Source organism: Microtus oregoni, unplaced genomic scaffold (genome assembly GCF_018167655.1).
Source record: "Microtus oregoni isolate MIOR12 unplaced genomic scaffold, Mior012 000002F_ref0000024, whole genome shotgun sequence".
In the NCBI taxonomy this organism is placed as follows: domain Eukaryota; kingdom Metazoa; phylum Chordata; class Mammalia; order Rodentia; family Cricetidae; genus Microtus; species Microtus oregoni.
Genome location: NW_024543061.1, coordinates 64,697,501 through 64,714,408, shown reverse-complemented (window position 1 = coordinate 64,714,408; position 16,908 = coordinate 64,697,501). Strand labels below are relative to the sequence as shown.

The 16,908-nt window shown below is 49.3% G+C and overlaps 1 protein-coding gene across 1 annotated transcript in view; it reads right to left on the bottom strand.

The window, feature by feature from the left end:
• Positions 1–4,664: 4,664 nt before the first annotated feature.
• The window catches only part of Lpar5 (lysophosphatidic acid receptor 5), a 12,764-nt gene continuing 520 nt past the window's right edge, over positions 4,665–16,908 (bottom strand). Inside the window, exon 2 of the mRNA XM_041641410.1 lies at positions 4,665–7,106. Coding sequence (XP_041497344.1) covers positions 5,774–6,931 — 1,158 coding nt within the window. The 5' untranslated portion in view covers positions 6,932–7,106 and the 3' untranslated portion in view covers positions 4,665–5,773. The remainder of the gene's footprint in view (positions 7,107–16,908) is intronic.

Below are 16,908 nucleotides of genomic sequence, written 5' to 3'. Positions count from 1 at the left end.
TGTCTCAAAAAAGCAAGCCAGGTATACAGTGGTGCTTAGCTTTAATCCCAGCACTCCAGGAACAGAGGCAGGCAGATCTCTGTGAGCTAGAGGCCAGCCTGGTCACATAGTGAGTACCAGGATAGCCAGGGCTAAGCAGAGAGATCTGGAATCTTGTCTCAAAAAAAAGAAATAAGGAAGAAAGAAAGAAAGAAAGAAAGGAGAAGAAAAGAAAAAGAAAAATTAGAGGCAATATATATAAACATTATATTGGGGCTGGAGAGATGGCTCAGAGGTTAAGAGCACTGACTGCTCTTCCAGAGGTCCTGAGTTCAATTCCCAGCAACCACATGGTGGCTCACAGCCATCTAGAATGAGATCTGGTGCCCTCTTCTGGCATGCTGTATACATAATAAATAAAATCTAAAAAAATAAATAAATAAACATTATATTGAAATCCTGGTGTACAAAATATTTATTTGCTTGTATATTTATTGAGAGACAGGGTCCTTCCTTCCTTCTTTCCTTCCTTCCTTCCTTCCTTCCTCCCTCCCTTCCTTCCTTCCTTTTTTCTTGTTTGTTTTTCAAGACAGGGTTTTTCTGTGTAGCCTAGCTGTCCTGGTACTCACTCTGTAGACCAGACTGGCCTCAAACTCAGAGATTGCCTGCTTCTGCCTCTTGAATGCTGGGATTAAAGGCCTGTACCCCAATGCCGGATTTGGATCTTTTCTTTTTTGTCCAGGCTGGCCTTGAATTCTAAATTCTCCTACCACAGGCCCCAGAGTAGTTTGGAGCCTCAGATGTCTGTCGACACTTCTGTCATGGGAATAACAGTTTATTTTGTGGGGGAGGGAGCAGGGATACTTTGTTTCTACCTTTAATTCATTCTTTTTTCCATACTGGAGGTTGAACTCAAGTCTTTACACTACACATGCTTGGAAAAAAAAATATCTTTAGCCCCCTGTTTATTTTGAGACAGGGTCTCACTCACTTGCCCAGGCTGGCCTTGAACAAAAGATCCCCCTGCCTCAACCTCCTGAGTAGCTAAGATTACAAGCCTGTACCAACATACCTGACGATTGTTCTTATTTTCTGGGAAATTTTTCTCTTCTTTCTCCTTGGAATGCCCCTTGATGTTAAATGGGGCAGGCCCAGAGAGCATGGGTGTGCTGATTGGACTGGGGTGGGGGGTGGGGACACCAATGGCAGCGACCTGGGCTTTCTTCAATTTCCACAGCCTGTTACTTATCCAGTGTTCATTCCCTCTGCCTATAATACCTTTTTATTTTGTTTTGTTTCTCAAGACAGGGTTTCTATGTGTTACCCTGTCTTGTCCTGGAACTCTCTGTAGACCAGGCTGGCCTCTAACTGGCAGAGATCCCCCAGCATCTGCATCCTGAGTGCTGAGATTAAAGGTGTGTGCCACCACCACCGGCTACAGTACCTCTTTTATCTAGTCTTGCCTCTGTTCTCACGGTGGTGAAATGTGTAGGAACAGTTCTGGATCTGACACCATAGGTTCCAGGCTAGAGACAACCTGCTTCTGTTTACTTCTTCCAGGGACCTGACCACACTTCCCTGTACTGCAGCCCTTCCTACAGCTCGCTCTCTTTTTTAGAGTCTCCCAGCCTGATTTCCCTACAGTTCTCGCCAGGCGGGCAGTGGTGGTGCACACCTTTAATCCCAGCACTCAGAAGGCAGAGGCAAACAGATCTCTGTGAGTTAGGGGCCAGCTTGGGCTACAGAGCGAGTACCAGGACAGGCTCCAAAGCTACAGAGAGAAGCCGGTTTCAAAAAACAAACAAACAAACAAAAAAAAAAAACAGGGGCTGGAGAGATGGCTCAGCGGTTAAGAGCATTGCCTGCTCTTCCAAAGGTCATGAGTTCCATTCCTGGCAACCACATGGTGGCTCACAACCATCTGTAATGAGGTCTGCTGCCCTCTTCTGGTCTGCAGACACACACAGACAGAATATTGCATACATAATAAATAAATAAATAAATATTAAAAAAAAAAGAAAAAGGCATTTAAAAAAAACAAAAAACAAAACAAGCAAACAAAAAAGTATGTCTGTGGGCAAACCTCCCTGGGCACCTTTCAGGCCCCCCATCTCAGTTAACCGCCAGTACCTTCCCTGCTTTCCTTTACCTCCCGTCTTCCATTAGAGTTACTGCTCATCTGTAGATGGCCAAGGACGTCACAAGGTCCGACTGGTCATTCAGTGAGTCTTTATTGAGTGCTTCCTCTGTACCAGGCACTGTTCTAGATGCCAATGAATACATCAATGAACCAACCAACCAAATCCTTGCTCCCCGGCCAGGGAGCTTACATTCTACCTGGGAGATGGAAGAAGAGAGGGAATGCATACAAACACTGGAATAAGTTACACGGTCCATGGGGTGATGCATGCTGTTTTAATTACTCTAGAGTCTGCTCAGTACCTGAATATGAAAGTACTCATATTGTCAATGTATTTGCTCTTGATTTAGCTTTATAGTGCTAGAGATCACACCTAGTGACTTGCAGGCCTCAAATGCATGCTTCTCCAGCCTCAGTATCCACAGAGCTGGGGTTATAGGCATGCACACCAGACTAAGACTCAGAGGCATAGGCCCCCACAGCGCAGCTGGAAACTTTGTGGGGTTTTTTGTTTGTTTGTTTGTTTTGTTTTGAGACAGTCTTATGTATCCCAGAGTTGAGAACAACCTAAAACTCCTGAGCTTCCTGTCTCCGCTTCTTTCTTTCTTTTTTCATTCTTTCTTCCTCTCTTTCAGACAGGGTCTTTATGTAGCCCTGACTGTCTGGAACTCTTTTTATGTAGATGAGGCTGGCCTGAAACTCACAGAGAGGTGCCCATCTCTGCTGCCCCAGTGCTGGGGTTAAAGGGGCGTGAATCCAGAGGAGCAAGGGACAGATGTTAACAGCGGGCCTCTGTAGAGCAGCTGGTGGTAAGGGCCTGGTGGGACTCCCATCCACCTGGACTAATACTAGCCTATCATTGAGGAAGCGAGGTTAGTTCCCTGGTTTGGCCACCAGAGGTCATCTTACCCTTGTGAATCACCAACCGAAACCCTTGTAAAGACACAAAAGGCCCAAATCGTAACTGAAACAGAAGCTCTTGGGAAATCTCTCTGTAGTGGGAGACACAGGGTCACAGTGCGTAAAGGACACATATGTGACCACAGTTCTCAATGTCAGGATCTAAAACTGTCGCAGAACCAACTCTGCAACCTTCCCAGCAAACCAACTGCTACTTGGGTAAAGAGGGAAGAAAACCATTTTGCTGGCCGCCTGCTTGCTGTAAAGGCAGGCTCTGCTTGCTGAGAGCTCTTCCTGTGTTCCTGTCCCCCTTACTTCCCTGTACAGTCTTCTCTCCTGCTGAACACTATGTCTTTTCCTTCCTCAGAAATGCTCCACCCTGGCCCTGCATTTGTGTGTCTGGCTGTACATCCGACCTCCAACCCTCACTCCCCACCTTCTTAAGAACCACAATTAGCAATTAGCTAATCAATGCCCTCATCCCAGAGTCAAAAAAACAACATTTTAGAGGAAGTTAGATGTGAACTCTAATACTTCAGAGCAAGTGATGTCAAAGTGTGATCCAGAGCTTTCTGAAGAAGTCCTTGAGGTCAAAACTATGTTTGTAACACTAACATGTCCCCTGTTCTTCTAATGCTGGTTCTCACCCCAGTTTATACAGAAGCTTCCAGAAGGTTTATGAAACGTGATTTCATCACTGCTCTTGGCTAAATGGAGTATGTCCCTCTGTATTGTTTAACACGTTTAACATGTTTCAAAAACATAAGAAAAAAGAAAAAACAAAAGCTCTCTGGTCTCTCAATTTTTGCATAAAGGGATTGGAGACCCAACAGTTTGAGGACTGATGCTTGATTTAAAAAATGTTAAGACTGCCGGGCGGTGGTGGCGCACGCCTTTAATCCCAGCACTTGGGAGGCAGAGGCAGGTGGATCTCTGTGAGTTCGAGGCCAGCCTGGTCTACAAGAGCTAGTGCCAGGACAGGCTCCAAAGCTACAGAGAAACCCTGTCTCGGAAAAACTAAAAAAAAAAAAAAAAAAAAAAAAAATGTTAAGACTAGCCAGGCGATGGTGGCGCACGCCTTTAATCCCAGCACTCGGGAAGCAGAGGCAGGCGGATCTCTGTGAGTTCGAGACCAGCCTGGTCTACAGAGCTAGTTCCAGGACAGGCTCCAAAGCTACAGAGAAACCCTGTCTTGAAAAACCAAAAAAAAAAAAAAAAAAAAAAAGGTTAAGACTTAGGGAGGGAGAGAGGAATGAGAGGAGAGAAGTGAGGAGAGGGGAGGAGAGCAGAGCAGGGGGAGGGGAAAAGAGAGGGAGAGGAGAAAAGAAGAGAGGGAGGGAAGATGAAGGGTCAAGGAAGAGGGGGAGGAAGGGAAAGGGAGAGGGACAGGGTATGGAGAGAACGAGTGAGGAGGGGGTGAAGCAGAGTGGGGGTTGTGTAGAGAGAGCCTTCCTCAAATAAAAATTCCATAAAATATTGACTACAGCTGAGCATGGTGTACCTACATATAATCCCAGCCCTGAGCGCTGAAGCAGGAGGATCAAGAGTTTAAGGCCAAGTCTGGCAGTGGTGATGCATGTCATTAATCCAAGGATGCAGAGGCAGGCAGATCTCTGTGAGTTTGAGGCCAGCCTGATCTGCAGAGTGAGTTCCAGGACAGCCAGTGCTACACAAAGATACCCTGTCTCAAAAACAAAAACAAACAAACGAATAAAATAGACCAAAAAAAAAAATTAAGGCCAAAGCTGGTTTTAGTGGCACACACTTAAATCCCAGCACTTTGGTGACAGAGGCAAGCAGATCTCTGTGAGTTCAAGGCCAACCCGGTCTACAGATTGAGTTCCAGGATAGCCAGGGCAACAGAGAGAACCCCTGTCTCAAAAGAAAAAAAAAGAATTCAAGGCCAGCCTCTACTACATACCCAGTTCAAGGTCAGCAGCACAGTCTATTGGGGGGGGGGGGGGAATGAGGCTGAATACTAAAGGCACAGAATGGAAGAGGCCCAGAGAGTGGCAGAAGGAGAAAATGTGCCGGGAAAGGGACAAAGAACCAGGATTTGAGAGGGACTCAACCCATAGCTCTGCTCTGCCCCACCACCTCATACTGGGTGTCAAGTCTAAACTGTTCAGGTCACAAAAGAGGTCAGTGCATATCAGATAAACCTGTGTATTCTGCCTCCCACCTGCACAGGGAAGCCAAGTGAATGTGAGTGCAGGTGGTGTGGCACTCATGGCCCTCAAGTCAGCACAGAAGGCCACATGGGGACTGGTGGCATGGTGCCCATGGCCCTCACATCAGCACAGAAGGCAGCAGGTAGGGCTGGGATGGGGTTCAGTGGGAATGAGGTGGCCCAGCATGTGCAGACAGTGGGTTCTAGGTCCCACCACCAACCCTGAGTTTTGTATTTGAAGATGGATGAATTTCTGTGTAGTTGATTCACCAAGGTCAGGGAATCTTCAGTTCTCAGACTGATGACCTAAATCCAGGAGATCCAGCTTCTCTTCCATGTATCAGCTCTTAGCCATGGGCATACGCACCACATGGCTTCCTACTTACTGGAGCAGACTTTCTCTGAATAAAAACCAGAGCTAACACTGTCACCAGCAACACTCTGGCTTTCCTGTCCTTGCTTACACACTTATCTCCTTCTGCACATTAGGACTGCAGTTGCTTCAAAGTCCAAGTCCCCAGCCCACCTCGCTGAAATGTACACCCTAAGGGAGGCCTGAGAGTACACTGTGACGCTGTGTCCTTTCAGAGGGCTGAATCCTGGGGGCTCTGGGTGATGTGTGTTTCCAGATTGCCAGGCTGTAGTAACCCCTGACTGGTGGCGTCCTGCCCGGTGTTTTGGGTGGTTTCTGAGGGTGGTTCGGTGAGCACCCCTCGAGCCCCATTGGTAGCCAGAGGCCTCGTCTGGAGCGCGGTGCCCAGGTTGCGAAGGGTGTTTCGGAAACCCTCGGCACTGAAGTAGTACACCAGCGGATCCAGCACGCAGTTGGCACCGGCCAGCAGCACCATTACCATCAGCACACCGCGCACCTGATCGCGGGCCTCAAGGCTGGATTCCACCAGGTTGGCCCGCAGCAGCCCGTACACAGCCAGCGTGGCGTTGTAGGGCACGAAGCACAGCAGGAAGATGATGAGGTTGATCAGCAGGAGGCGCACGGTCTTCTGGCGCCGATGGCTTTGAGTGGCGTCGGGCCTCGCCAGCGTCCAGAAGACCCGGCCCGACGAATAGACGACAGCCGCCAAGGGCAGCAGAAAACCCAGGGTCTCAGCCAGCAGCAGCAGCGGCAGCAGCCCGCCCTTCCACAGCTGATCGCTGAAACTCTCGAAGCACAGGCTCACGGTGCTGTTCTCGTACCTGCAGGAGGACGGGCTGTGCACGCGGGCGGCGGGCACTGCGCACAGCAGGATGAGCGCCCAGACGCCTAGGCAGACCCGCCGCGCCACGTGGGGCCGCCGCAGGTGGCGCAGTCGCAGCGGGTGCACGATGGCCGCGTAGCGGTCCACGTTGATGAGCATCAGAAAGATACAGCTGCCGTACATGTTCATCTGGAAGATGGCGCCCGATGTCTGGCACAGGAAGTCCGGGAAGGGCCAGTGGTGCCGTGCATAGTAGGAGAGGCGCAGGGGCAGTGACAGGGTGAAGAGCAGGTCGCTGGCTGCCAGGTTACACATGTACACGCTCACCACCGAGTTTATGCGCAGCACACGCAGGAAGACCCATAGAGCCAGAGCGTTGAGAGGGAGACCAGTCGCCAACACCAGGCTGTAGACCACCATATGCAGACGATGCGTGCCCCGATAGTCACGGCACTGGGGCACAGGGCTGTTGGTAGAAGAGGCATTGGCTGAAGAATTGGCAAACATCGTGTCCAAGTGGGAAGAGAAACTAGGCTGAGGCATCATGGGGAATGCTAAGGTACGAGCATGGCTTTCACCTCCAGGGTGGTAGCCTGGTGGCTATGCAGAGTCTGTCCCAAAGCAAGCAGAGGCAAGACATGGGAGTGGAGTCTATGACCTCAGGGGCAGACGACTGGCCAAGGCTGGAAGCCTTTGGTACCACAACTTCAGCAGTGGATACCTGGAATAGGAAGGCAAGGCAAACATAAAGTTAGAAGAGACAGAACCGTCCTCTAAATACTTAGCTAACAGGACTGTCCCCTCTGGGTCCTTTCTCAGCCTCAGGGCTCTTCGCCATCCTTCTGCCAGAATGACTTTATAGCGCCCAGGTCCTGCAGTCACCGGTCCCAGACAGGCAATGCTTGAGTGCTGGCTTTATCACTTGCCTTGCTTTGTGACCCCAGAAACGGCATTCTCTCTGAATTTCACTTTCCTTATCTGGGTGCATTGTGAAGGAGTCTGAGTGCCTTCTACTTCAAGACGTTGTTTGGACATTAAGTAAGATGAAAATGCTTCCATCGCTGTTCTTAGAACCTGCCTTCCCTCCTGCTCTTAAATGCTTACGGAATCCTTAGAAAGTTCCAGCCTGCTCCAGCAGCGAACAACAAAATGAAGGCCTTGTCCCACCCACCTACTTCACAGTCCATTAGAGGAAGACTACCAACAAACAGCATGAATAGGTCTGACCAGCGGGAGAAGGGTTGCTGCACACTTCCTCTGGGCCGGGGGCTGGGTTGGTGCCCTGCTATCTAGGGATAAAGTTCAGACTCTCAAGTCCAGCACAATCCCAGTTCTGTCCATTGTATTCACCTGTCCCTTGTGGGCAGGCTTTGGTCAGAGAGACCAGCTGGATTCAGTTTGACTGGCCTAACCCTGCATTTCTTCATCTACAAAATGAGAATAAGAATGTACCCGTGTACTGCAAGGCAGTTGCCAGCAGCCCTGGTCAGAGGCACATTCAGAGCACTTTAGCGTTCCTGTCAGAAAGGTGGGGGAAGGCTCCAAGGCAGTGGTTCTCAGCCTTCCTAATGCTGCAACCCTTTAATACAGTTCCTCATTGTGGCGACCCCCAACCATAACATTATCTCGTTGCTACTTGATAACTGTAATTTTGCTACTGCTATGAATGTAAATATCTCATATGCAGGATACAATATGTTACCCCCAAAGGAGACACAACCCACAGGTCCAGAACTGCAGCCCCAAGAACTGTGAGCCCTCCTTACTAAGCCATGGTGCACTCCCTACCAGAGAACCAATTAGTGCACCACAGAGAGCCGAGAGGTAGATAATGAACAAGATAGGGCCTTAGGGCCCCACCTCCCTCATAGGCAAGAGGCCACAGGAGCCACCTCCCCATCGCTGCCTCATACCCAGGTGTGTGTGTGTGTTAGAATAAATATAACTTGATCTTTACCTTTTTTTTTTTTGAGACAGGGTCTCATGTAGCCTAAGCTGGCATTAAACTTGATGTGAAGTTGAGGCTGGCCTTGAACTCTTGAGCCTCTTGCCCCAGCCTTCCAAGTGCTAGGGTTACAAGTGTGTGCCACCATCCTTAGCTCCAGTTTCACTTTTTACATTTTATTTGACTTCTCTTCCTGGAGCCATGGTCTGACTATGCTGCCCAGGCCGTGTGGCCTGAGTTCCAGGGTTGAAGTGTTCTGCCTCAGCTGGGAATGCAGGTGTCTCCCACTGCACCCGATTCTAACATCATTTTATTTCATTTAAAAATAGTTATTTTTTAAAATTTTATGATTATGAGCACTCTGCTTCAATGCACGGATGTGAATCTTGTGTTTGCCCAGTGTCTTTGGAGGCTAGAACTTTTTCATCAGGCTCTTTAGACCTGGAGTGGCAGAGGCTGTGAGCAGCCATGTGGGTTGGGGTAACTAAACCACAGTCCTCTGCAAGAGCGACAAGTGCTTTCAACCTCTGAGCCATCGCTCTGGGGTTTGGTTTGGTTTTATACAGGATTTTTCTGTGTAGCTCTGGCTGTCCTGGGACAGAATCTCTCTTTAACCCCATCTGGTCTGGAACTCACTATGTAGACCAAGTTGGCCTCGAACTCACAGAGATCCTCCTTCCTCTCTGCCTCCCATGTACTAGGATTAAAGGCGTGCACCACCTGGCTCTCCAAGTCCTTGTTATTACTGTTTTAATTATGTGTATTTGTGTGTGTGTGGGGGGGGGTGCATATGAGTGCAGTGACAGAGGAGGCCAGAATCCAGGATCTCCTGGGGCTGAAGTTACAGGCAGTTGTGCTGGGAGCAAAAGTTGGGACCTCTGGAAGAGCAGCAAGTACCCTGAGTACTTGCTGAGCCTTTCGCTATCCCTTAATATTATTTTAAAGAGGGTATAACATCATGCTGTTAATATATGTCTTACCACAAATCATTTCCAGAAACGAATTTTTTTTTATTATGTCCAACAGTGCTATACTCATAAAGCAATACTCCCTGCCTCACCCCTTCCCCGGTCTCTGGTACCCTCTTTCCTACTTTATGTCCCTGAATTGTCTGTTCTAGATACCTCACAGGAGTGGAGCGATACAGTGTTTGCCCAGTGTCTGGCTTATTTCATGTAGCATCCTGTTTCCAAGATCTGCTCGTTCTTCCATCCATCCTTCCATGCATGCAGCCACACTGTAGCGTGTGATGGTAAGGGGTGGAACCCAGGGCCTTATAAACTCTAAGTACACCCACATGTGATGGTACACACCTACAATCTAGTGCTCGGAAGACTGAGCCAGGAGGAACCGGAGTTCAAGGTCATCCTCCTCACACTCGTAATCCCGGGGTTTAGGAAGATTGCCAAGAGTTCAGCCTAGGTTACCAAGTGAAACTTTGTCTCAAACCAGCCAAACAGGTCACATCTAGCTGCTGGGGATGCTGAGGCAGGATTGCCACTTGAACACAGGGGGTTAAAAACAGCCGTGGAAACACAGCAGGACCTCATCTCAGAAAAAAAAAAAAAGCTTCTGTCTTGAATATTTATACGACTTTTCCCTTGTCATTAGTCCCTCAAAAAGTGCAGTGTGGAAGCACTGGTCTGGGATGGTGGTACTCACAGCTCTCAAAGAGCAGGAAGATCCCAAATTCAAGGTCACCCTGGGCTCTAGAGGAAGACCCTACACCATGAGTTCAAGGCCAGTCTACACAGCATGTTTCATGATAGCCAGAGCTACATAGAAAGACCCTGTCTAAAACAAAACAACAAACAAAGATCTTTTTAAAAAAAGAATTTGGTGCTCTTCAAGAGGACCAATTCCCAGCACCCACGTGCAGCTCACGAATGTAACTCCAGTTTCAAGATATCAAACGCCTTCTCTGGCTTCCATGGGCACCGTACGCATGTGGTACACAGACATACATGCAGCCAAAACTCCATTCATACAAAATAAAAATAAATATACTTTAAATGTTTTTTTTTAAAGTAGGGTGTGGGCACAGGCCTGTAATTCCAGAGGCTGAGGCAGGACAATAGACTGGGCCGAGATAAGGAAATGAGATAAGGCTTATGTAATATATAATATATGGGATTATATAGGGAAACCCTTTTTCAAAACACAAACGCAGAAGGGTTCAGAGCATACACACACACGCAAAGAGAAAGTGGAACAAAAACAACAATAAAAATCTATTTATATTGTATCACATGGGTTATAAGCAACCTAGAGATTTGGTTTGATTTGGTTTGGGGGAAGCAGGGGAGGACACAGGGTCTCAGGTGACCTAGACTGCTCTAAGACTAAGTAGCCGAGGGTGGCTTTGAACTCCTGCTCCTCCAGTTTCCATCTCCCAAGTGCTGGGGTTACAGGCATGTAGTATCTGACCTGAGGTTAGAGACAGGTACTTTGAGGTATATAGGACAATATGTATAGGATTTATGCCTCCAAAAATGTTGGCAACTGACGAGGTCTGAGATACTAGTACCCCACAGATACAGATACTAGTACCAAGTCAGATGCAAGCACGCTGAACAGCAAAGGACCGTGTCCCTCTGCCCCGCTTACGGTGAGCCAGCAACTTCTGCACATACATTGTGTTTGCAGGCCTCTGCCTTGGCAGCTGGCATTTCTTCAGCCTGGAATGTTCTTCCTCCCCTTTGCTACCCAATAAACCTGGTCATTTTACATGAGGCCGTGTGACCTCTTTCGTGGCTCTGTCTTCCTCTGCAGGGCAGCTGTGGTCAAGTCCCTTCCTTTGGGCTACCCGGGGTCCACAGACATCTCAGCTATTCCTCCACACACGGTGACAGCTAGTTCTTAGTCCCTCTCCTTAGGCTCTGAGCAGGAGGAGCTTCAGGAGGAGTCTGACATCTTTGCCAGCTCAGCATCTACACCAGTACAAGTGGAGCGGGAAGAAATCAGCCACTCCAGCAGCCAGGCCAAGCATGTTGTCTCTAGTCCTCCCCACGGTTCTTTGAGGTAGGTGTTTGTCTTCATTGTTATAGGAAAGAAAACAAAAGCTGGTCTCCGAGGAATAAAGGCAGGACCCAAATCTTGGACCGCCCAGCTCCAAAGTTCAAAACCGTACATTGCAGCTCCCAACAAGAATGAAGGAGGGTTTGTGGATGGGTACTGCTTAGACTACCTGGTCTTTTATAATTGCCCGTATGAAATCTATGCCCATGGGTAACATATCATTTCCTCATTTGTCAGATTGGTATTCATTTTAATACCCACTTCCTTTTGAATCCTCTCAGCACACTGGCTGCACACACCCATCTCTTTCACACACACACAGAAATGCCTTTTTACAATCTTCCCCTGAGTACTGAAGCACTTAAGCAAGGAGCAGTGGTGCATTCCTGAAGTCCCAGCTACTCAGGAGGCTGAGACAGGAGGAGCCCAGGAGCCAGGGCCAGCCTGAGCCAAAAGGGACACCTGGTCTCCAAAAGAGAAAAGCCTTTTAGCTGGCTGCTTTTAAGTGCTTTTAACCCACCTGCTGTTTTGTGTATTTATCCCCCCTCCCCAACTAGATGGCAAAGCCTGAGGGTGAGGATCACATTCTTAAAACACACACTTCAGTGCTGCACCTACGTTCCCTGAGTGAATCTCTCTGGCCACCTGGAAGGAAAATGGTTTCCATCCCACAATTAGCTTATTCTCGGTGCTTCTATAACCACCAAATTGTTTACCACGCTTCTGCCTCCGCTCTTTACTGACTCACAGGACACCAGGTCTCTGCCCAGGCCTTACAGTTTCGCTAAGAGACCTGGGGAGATGGCAAGTGAAGACTTGGACCGCTCTTGTGGGGGACCAGGGTTCACTTGCAAGATCTCATTGTCGGGTGACTCACAACCTGGGACTCCAGCTCCAGGGACTCCGACACCTCTGGTCCCCTCAGGCACCTGCACGTACCCACATATAGACACGAGCATATATATCATTTCAAAAATCAGTGGGGCTGGAGAGATGGCTTAGTGGTTAAGAGCACTGGCTGCTCTTTCAGGGGACCAAGGTTCAATTCTCAGCACCCACATGGCAGCTAAAATTGTCTATAACTCCAGTTCTGGGGTATCTGACACCCTCATACAGACATACATGTGGGCAAAACAACAATGCACTCAAAATAAAATAAATCACTACAAAATTAACAAAAATGAAAAAATTTCAAAAATTCAGTAACAGTTTGTAAGCAAAACAGCAAGAACTATCATTTTGTAACCAAAATCTTACCATTTTACTTGTAAAATCAAGAACTCCTACAATTAGGAAGAACATTCTAGATACTGAGTGCAGGAATACATTCTTTTCTGGGAATTTCAAGTCTGTCTGTTAAAACAAGTTATAAAGCTTAAGTAGATCAAAATGTGAAAGAATCTTTGAACAGCTACTTAAAGGGATCCCTTAAAAAAGGAAACGGCTATGGTCTCATTACCCTATTTCAAAGAGAAGTTCTTGGGTTTCTTTATGGTGGAGACTCTGTGAAAAATCTCCCTTCCAACAGACAGAAAGGCCAAGCTGCTAAGGCCCCTGCCTGGCCCCTTACCGTGTTCCCCTCCTTCCCTGAGCTCTGCCCAGGCTCCTGGCTCAGGAGCTGTTAAGGGCCCAGTGCCAGGCCAGATGGCAAAGATGGGAAAAACTGCCAAAGAGGAGTGTGGAAAGAGGGATGTAGGTGTGGGGGAGAAGTAGCACAGACCCTCTCCCCAATTCTGCCTTGAAGAAGAGGCTAGGCTGGGGGGAGGCGGAGATGGAAAAAAAATCTAAGTAGCAGTTACCTCCAAAAAGAAGGAAGAGTGATGTTTCATTTCTCCGGCTAGGAGGGGGCCACAGAGGCCTACACAGCTTGGTGACACGGACACTCACTGATGTCACATAGGCACACCGTGACACACATTTCCATACACAGACACACGGAGGCATGCACACATTAGCATCCAAATCAGTGTCTGTGTACAGGCTGTTACACTTGCAGAGCCACGTGGGCCAGAGAAGAAAGAGGGGTCCTGGCCCCTGCCTTAGGGAAAATCTTTAACGAGCACAGAGAGCCAGGTTTCTTCATAAGCACATGCTCATACAGATGTATGCAAAAAATATCTTGGCCCACAGGCATGGAGGACCAGAGAAACCACAGTCAACATAGAGGAACCAGGGGCACCATGCTTTCCACCCTCATGCTGCTCAAATCAGAGCAGGCCAGTGGCTCGAGGCGTCCCTGTCCATCTGGGGCCCTTGTTCCTTACCTCCTCAGGACCTCTGGAACCTGTTCCATTGCCCTCTGAGCTGGGCTGGGTGCTGCTCTTAGCTGAGATAAGGGCGAGGGGCAGGGCTATTTTCTGTCACAGGCAGGAAGTAAAAGCCAAGAGTAAAGTGGGCAGGAGGCTAGCTCATGATCAGCCCTCCACGCGGCCCCCCTGCTCTGCCTGAGGGGGCCATCCTCCCCAGCCTGTAGCCGACAAAGCGATGCGGAAGGTCGCTGCTGCCAGCAAATTCAGCAGTGACAGGAAGAGTCTGCCCACCACCGGCACTTTGCTCCCCCACCTTGCCTCTCTCCCATGTGCCACAGACAGCTTGCTCGGTGACTCCTGTTACCAATTCACATCTTTCTGCCTTCTCCAAGGGGCCAAAATTCAGGTCTTTGTGCTGACAATTACCTCTGGGGTAATCTCAGTTCATTTCTCAGCCCAAACACAGGAAATAGCACTCCTCTCCCTAAGTGTCTAAATTGCCCCTTTGACACTTCCTCTGCTTCTGTTCAAGCACTGCCAAGCAGGTGCACCTCACCCCTGACAGGCCTGGGAGCAAGGGTGACATCATGTGCAGTCACTAAACTCACCACAGGGCCCCTGGGTTTGCCAAGAACCCTGTCTTAGACTTGTTAGTTCTGCCCCGGTCTCAGGTGTGCTGGTTTGTACCTGTAATGCCAGCACTTGGGCGGCAGAAAGCAGGAAGGTCACCACAGGTCCCAGGCCTGGTCTACATAACCATGTTCAGATCAGGCAAGAAAACCCTGTCCGCCGGGGTGTGCATACTTTTCTATGTAGTGAGTTCAGGGCAGCAGAATTACACGGTAAGACTTGCTGTCCAAACAAACTTAAAGCAAAAGTTTTGGCCTTCCTGTGCACAGTTTAAAGCTGCCGGTCAGCTTCTCCTGAGACTGAGGGCCAGGGCAATGGTTTGGAGAGTTCAGAGTGAGGTCACCCAGCCTAGAAGAAGATAGAGTCTGGGATCACCAGAAAGAGAAAGGAGACCTCCTGTGGTCCAGTAGCCATTCCTGCAGGCCCAGGAATCCTGCCCCGTCCGTCACTGGGGTCCTGTCTTCTCCCTGCTCAGGACAGCCCTGCTTGTCCTCTCTCCCCCAGTCTTTCTTTCTCTCCCTGCCCTTCTAACATGGTCCTCAGATTCAGTCTCCCTCCTGGGCTCAGCGATTTCCCTTCCTTTTTTGGGTTTTTTTTTTTTTTATAGCTTTTGGAGCCTTGCTTGGAACTAGCTCTTGTAGACCAGGCTGGCCTCGAACTCACAGAGATCCCCCTGCCTTTGCTTCCTGAGTGCTGGGATTAAAGGCGCCCGGCCGCAATTTCCCTTCCTATACCTGTCTAGCCCCCTTCAGTGGGGTTTCCCTTTTCCCTCTTCTCCCTCCTTTCTTCCTTTCTCCTTGAGATAGGATCTCACAGTGTATCTCTGGCTGACTTGGAATACACGACAATTCTTCAGCCTCAGGCTCCAGAGTGCTGGGACTATGATCAGCCTTCACAAGGCTTTTCTGGGAAAGCCAGAAGTCACAGGTGACCCAAAGTCCAGTAATTGGTTTCCCAGATGTGTAGATGACAGCTTACCTACCTGTCCCTCCACCCTACCTCCCAAAGCTGGAAAAACAGGAAAGTAAGTTCCAACCCCCCCAAAAGTCACTGCCATAGGCTCGCACCGTGCTGATCTCTGCTCTGTGTACATCTTACCCTCGCTTCAGGCCTGACAGGTCCTGCCTCTTCTGAGTAAGCTCCCGGAGCCTTTTAGGCTGGGTGACCTTACCCTGAACCTCCATCACACCACTGGCCTCAGAGGCCCACGCCCTTTGTTTCTGATGCTGGGGATGAACCCAGGGCCTAGTGCACACTAGACAAGCACTTTGCCTCCTAGCTATGCCAATATCCTCATCAGCTCTCCCCTCTTCTGCTGTGTCCTCCTTGGTTTTATTATTATTATTATGGGGCACATACTGGGGGGAGGGGGTGGGGAGAGCCAATGGCACAGACTGAGCTGGCCTCTGGTATCTCTGGTTGTTTGAGAGGTGAGGGCCACTGTCATATTCCTTGCCTCCATTTCCCCCAGGGCTGTGACTTCAGTTTATCATAAACGAAGAGTTCTGGAAGTCTTTGAGTCCCTTTCTTGTCACTGAGCCCCTTAAAACTGTAGGCAGTAGGCAGGCAGTGGCCTGCACGAGGATGGCAAAGGTCCCAGACAGCCTTCCACAGGTTCTCCACATGCACAAGAGCGCATTTCCTCCCCCTTTGTGCTACTCATGAGCCATAGTCTGTCAAAGCGGTGGGGACAGAGAGACCAGACGGCCCAGCACCCTTCCATTTCAGCATGTCAGGTCGGGGCAGCGCTTCCTCACGACCCATTAAGACAGGCCTGGGAGGGCTGGGGGTAGCTCGGTGGCAGAAAGGTTACTGGCATTCACAAAGTCCCGGGCTTAACCTTGGGCACAACAAAAAATAGATGAAGTAGATCTGAGCGTCGTGGCACATTCATGTAGTTGAAACTATCCGGAAAGCTGATAGGATAGGGATCATCTGAGGTTAGGAGTTGAAGACCATCCCAGAAAGCATGAGACTTCGGGCTGGGCAGTGGTGGTATATGCCTTTAATTCCAGCATTTGGGAGGCAGAGGCAGATGGATCTCTGTGAGTTCAAAGCCAGCCTGGTCTACAAGAGCTATTTGCAGGACAGCTAGGTCTGTTACACAGAGAAACACTGTCTTGAAAATACAAACACACAGACCAGAAGAAAGCATGAGACTTCATTCCCCAAAAGGGTCAGTCAGGAGAGCAGGGATGCAGCTCCTCAGTTGGTGGGGTATTTACCTAGCGTGCTCTGGGTTATGCAGCTCCTCAGTTGGTGGGGTATTTACCCAGAGTGCTCTGGGTTCAACCCCGGCACTTGCAGAAACCTGCTGTGGTGGTCCGTGCCTGGAATCCCAGACTCCAGAGGGAGAGGAATCAGGAGTTCAAAGACCTCCTTGGCTATGTTTAGATTTTGAAGCCAGCCTGGGCTACATCTCAAAAGCGGGGGGGGGGGGGGGGGGTTAGGGGGCACTCAGTGGTAGGACAAGTGCTTAGCTTATAGTCATTCTATCCCAGCATCAAATAACCAAATAAAACACACCTTGGTGACCGGGGAGGGCCGTCTTTCCCGGCCAGATCTTTAGCTAACTTTAATCAGTTCAGCTCAGTGTCTTCCAGGTTAGGACCCGGTCCTGCAGGATGAGTGGGTGTGAGGGGAGCAGATCTCAGAGAGCTCTCCTCAGGGAGCTCAGGGTC